The 3,651-nt window shown below is 37.8% G+C and overlaps 1 protein-coding gene across 1 annotated transcript; it reads right to left on the bottom strand.

Annotated features, from left to right (window-relative positions):
- Positions 1-1,243: 1,243 nt before the first annotated feature.
- LOC137640774 (uncharacterized) lies at positions 1,244-3,397 on the bottom strand. Its single transcript, XM_068373247.1, has 2 exons — positions 2,225-3,397; positions 1,244-1,602 (listed from the first exon to the last, which is right to left on the bottom strand). The coding sequence occupies exons 1-2, from the start codon at positions 2,988-2,990 to the stop codon at positions 1,244-1,246; spliced, it is 1,125 nt and encodes a 374-aa protein (XP_068229348.1). The 5' UTR covers positions 2,991-3,397.
- Between the last annotated feature and the right edge of the window lie 254 nt (positions 3,398-3,651).

Below are 3,651 nucleotides of genomic sequence, written 5' to 3'. Positions count from 1 at the left end.
GCAAATTCTTTCTCCGAAGTTACACATTTCGAATTAACCTCCTCTGAAACAGACAAAACCACTGTTTTCTCTCGCTCAAAGTACTTTTTTAACATGTTAATATGACATTGCAAATTACGATCAGGAAGCTTAATAATGTAATTCAAATCATTCACTTTTGCTTAGAACTTCAAAGGGTCCCAAAAACTTATTCTGCAACGAACCTCTTACACCCTGTGACAAAACCAGTACTTTATCTCCAGGAACAAAGACCCTTTCTTAGATTTTAAATCATACAAAGACTTTCATCTTGCTTTGACTCTTCAATAAATTACTCTTTGCTATTTCCCACATTTCGTAAAGCTTGCCCTTACCATCATTAATTAAATCAGCAATATTCACTTCGCTCGGCCCATTATTACCTTCCCAAACTTCCCTTAACAAGTCTAATGGACCTCTTACTTTATGCGCAAACACCAAGTTGAATGGAGCAAAATTTGTTGACTCATTTGGTATAGACCGTACTGCAAACAACAAATAAGGAAGATATTCTTCCCACAAACCAACCTTTTCATTGCACATCTTCCGAATTCATTGCCTTCAAAGTTTGGTGGAATCTTTCTACAATTCCCTGTGACTCCGGATGGTATGGAGTAGAAGGTTTATGTTCAATTCCAAAATTCTTAAACTGCTGCAGCAATAGTTTAGATAAAAAATTAGTTCCACGATCAGACTGGATGGTTTTAGGAAGACCAAACCTAGAAAATAATTGATCAAATGTTTTGCAATAACCCTAGCTTTCTGGGACTTAAGAGGGATAGCCTCGGGATATCTGGTTAACCTGTCTATGATAGTTAATACGTACTCAGACCCTACTTTCGAACGAGGTAAGGGACCCACAACATCAATGACTACATGCTCGAAGGGTTCTCCTAAAGAAGGAATGGGAGAAAGGGGAGCCTTAGGAATTACCATATTAGGCTTACCAGAAATTTGGCACTGGTGACACGTCTTACAATATTTCTTGACATCTCTTTTCAGACCTTTCCAATAGAAATTTTCCTAACCCTATCAAAGGTTTTAGTAATGCCCAAGTGACCAGCAAACAAATCATCATGAGCTTTTCTTAATATACCATTTCTGAATTTAGAAGGTACAACAATTACCCTATGCTTCAACAGATTTCCCTCTCGTTTCCGAATAGGAACAATTACTTTATAGAGAACTTCATTATCCACTTCATAATCTACTCCTTTACCCTCTTTCAACTTAATTTTATATTTTTAATCTCAATGTCTTCATTTTGAACCCTTACTAAGTCATCTCTATTCCAATTCATTACTTTTTCAGAGCAAATAGATTTATTGCTACTTACGTGATCTAATGAATCTGCATTAAATAAACTCTCCAAATCAGGATGCTCAACTTCAAAGTCGGTACTTTTGCCTGACCTAGTTGTCACAAGCACAGTTTCAGGTTTAGGTACTAACACCTGTGGATTGGCAAAAACTGTCGGATTACAACTTACTTTACCTTGAGCAAGATCATTTGCCAAAACAACATCAACCTCAGGTATGGGGAGAGTATCAACAACCGCAAACTTAGCCTCCCTGGCAACAATGTCTGGAAGAAAATACAGTTCAACTACCGGGCAAGATATCCACTCGTTTCCAACACCTTTAATAAGTTTATGCTCATTCAACCACTTACTGCCCACTGGAATGGCTTTCCGTAGAATTAAAGATTGAGAAGACCCTGTATCTCTAAGTACATTGACATTATGACCCTCTTGCCAACTTTCAAGTGTGCTGATTTTACCTTGAGATTTAAACCACTTAAAGTCGTCATCCACTATCTGTTTATTATTAACGAGCATGGCAGAATCCCTTTTAGGACACTTAGTAGCTATATGCCCATTTTTACCACAACAAAAGCAAGTTACCCTGCCCTGGTACTTAGATTTAAAATGCTTTTGGGGAGAAGCAGGACTACTCTTAAAATTGATTACCATCATTAGCAGTTACGTTAACCCCTGTAGGCAATTTAACAGTTTCACAAGTATTATATTTACCTTTAGCAGCAGGCTTAGAATAACTATTATGAGTTATCACATACCCATCAGCTAACCGAGCAGCACTCGCTAAATTGTCAATTTTCTTTTCATCTAAGAAAATGCAAAGGTCTTTAGGCAAATTGTGCTTAAAATTTTCCAATAACATTAACTGACACAATTTAGCATACTCACAATTGACATCGCTGGATCTCAACCAATTTTCAAAATGTTTCTCCATTTCACGAGCAAACTCCACGAAAGTTTGATTGGAGGATTTTCGACTGTCACGAAACTTTACTCTGTAGGCTTCAGGAACCATCTCATAAATCCTTAAAACGGCTTCTTTCACTTTAGCATAATCTTTACTATCTTCTAACGACAGAGAAGCCCAAGCCTTTAGGGCCTTCCCGGAGAAAGCCGTCTGAGCCATGAATGCCCACTTATCCTCACTCCAATTGAAATTTGCCGCTACCTTCTCAAAAGCTATGAAAAATTCTACGACGTCACTCTCGTCAAACTTTGGTACGTACTTCAACATACGGGAATCTTCATTACCAGAAATGGGAGATTGGGAACCCGTCAGCCTGGCCAACTCCAACTCATGATCACGTTTCTGCTGTTCATTTTCTAACTGCTTCATACTAAGTTCATGTTCACGCCGCTTCAGTTCATCTTCAAACTCGAGTTTTTTCAAATCAAGTTTCAGTCGAAGCTTCACTACCTCACAGTCTTCGTCGATTTCTTCTTCCAAAAGCTTGAAGTCAACGTCCACTCCATCCGGAACAAGATGTGCTATAATACCTTTCCTTATGTCATCATTAGTACTACTAAGCGTAAAATCCAACTCTAAATAATCCGACACAACCAGCAGTTCCGACTTTTTAATAGTAAACAATTTACTACGCCAATTGTCTCTACTAAGAAAACGAGCGGCATCGTCAGTAGTTTCAATTTCCATGTTTTTATCATTAATTATACAATCCAACTCAATGACACTGCTGAAAATCCCGCTGAGGATGCCAAAAATATGTTACGGACCAATTCTTAAATACCTCAAAGTTTACTGCCGCCAGATTCCGGCACATAACATATTTAATTTATTGTCCTTGTATCACTTTATACATATATAGCTCAAGCTTTAATAATAAAGATCTTCAGCAGAAACATTAGAGTGGAATAATAAAACATAACAAAACATTTTAAATAATTATTAACAAAAGAAGAACCCATAAACGTATAAAGTTAGTAATGAAAAAAGTTACAAACAATCCAATTGAAAGTTACAATAGTTAATGAAATTCGGTAAGTTACAGTTTCTTAAAACGGAGGTGAGGCAAGTATTATGTAATTAATAATACTGATCCAAATGACCAGGGGGACACCCCACGGGGAACATCTGCAAGAGGGACATAACACATCGTTGCTACCAACAGTCAACAGGGCTAACTTGCTCATTGAGGCAAATCCTCATCAACTATATCGTCTGGGAACCTATACCGTGCAAGTCCATTGAAGCATTCAGCTTCCACAAAGCGCGCTTTCTAAATAAACTCGCTACCTTCGTAGCCAACGATGCACGATACCCAGAACGATCACTGATGTATAGCCATAATCACACT

Source organism: Palaemon carinicauda, chromosome 5, assembly GCF_036898095.1.
Source record: "Palaemon carinicauda isolate YSFRI2023 chromosome 5, ASM3689809v2, whole genome shotgun sequence".
Lineage (NCBI taxonomy): Eukaryota > Metazoa > Arthropoda > Malacostraca > Decapoda > Palaemonidae > Palaemon > Palaemon carinicauda.
Note: the sequence above shows the minus strand (reverse complement) of the source record. Positions and strands in the feature narration are given on the sequence as shown.

What these genes read in the sequence shown, in the direction of transcription:
- LOC137640774 (XM_068373247.1), bottom strand. Translation starts at nt 2,990, where the DNA reads ATGGAAATTGAAACTACTGACGATGCCGCTCGTTTTCTTAGTAGAGAC. An exon ending in GAGATCCAGCGATGTCAATT is followed by an intron (nt 1,603 to 2,224) that starts GTGAGTATGCTA and finishes ATTTTCTTCCAG; the next exon opens with ACATTGTTGCCAGGGAGGCT.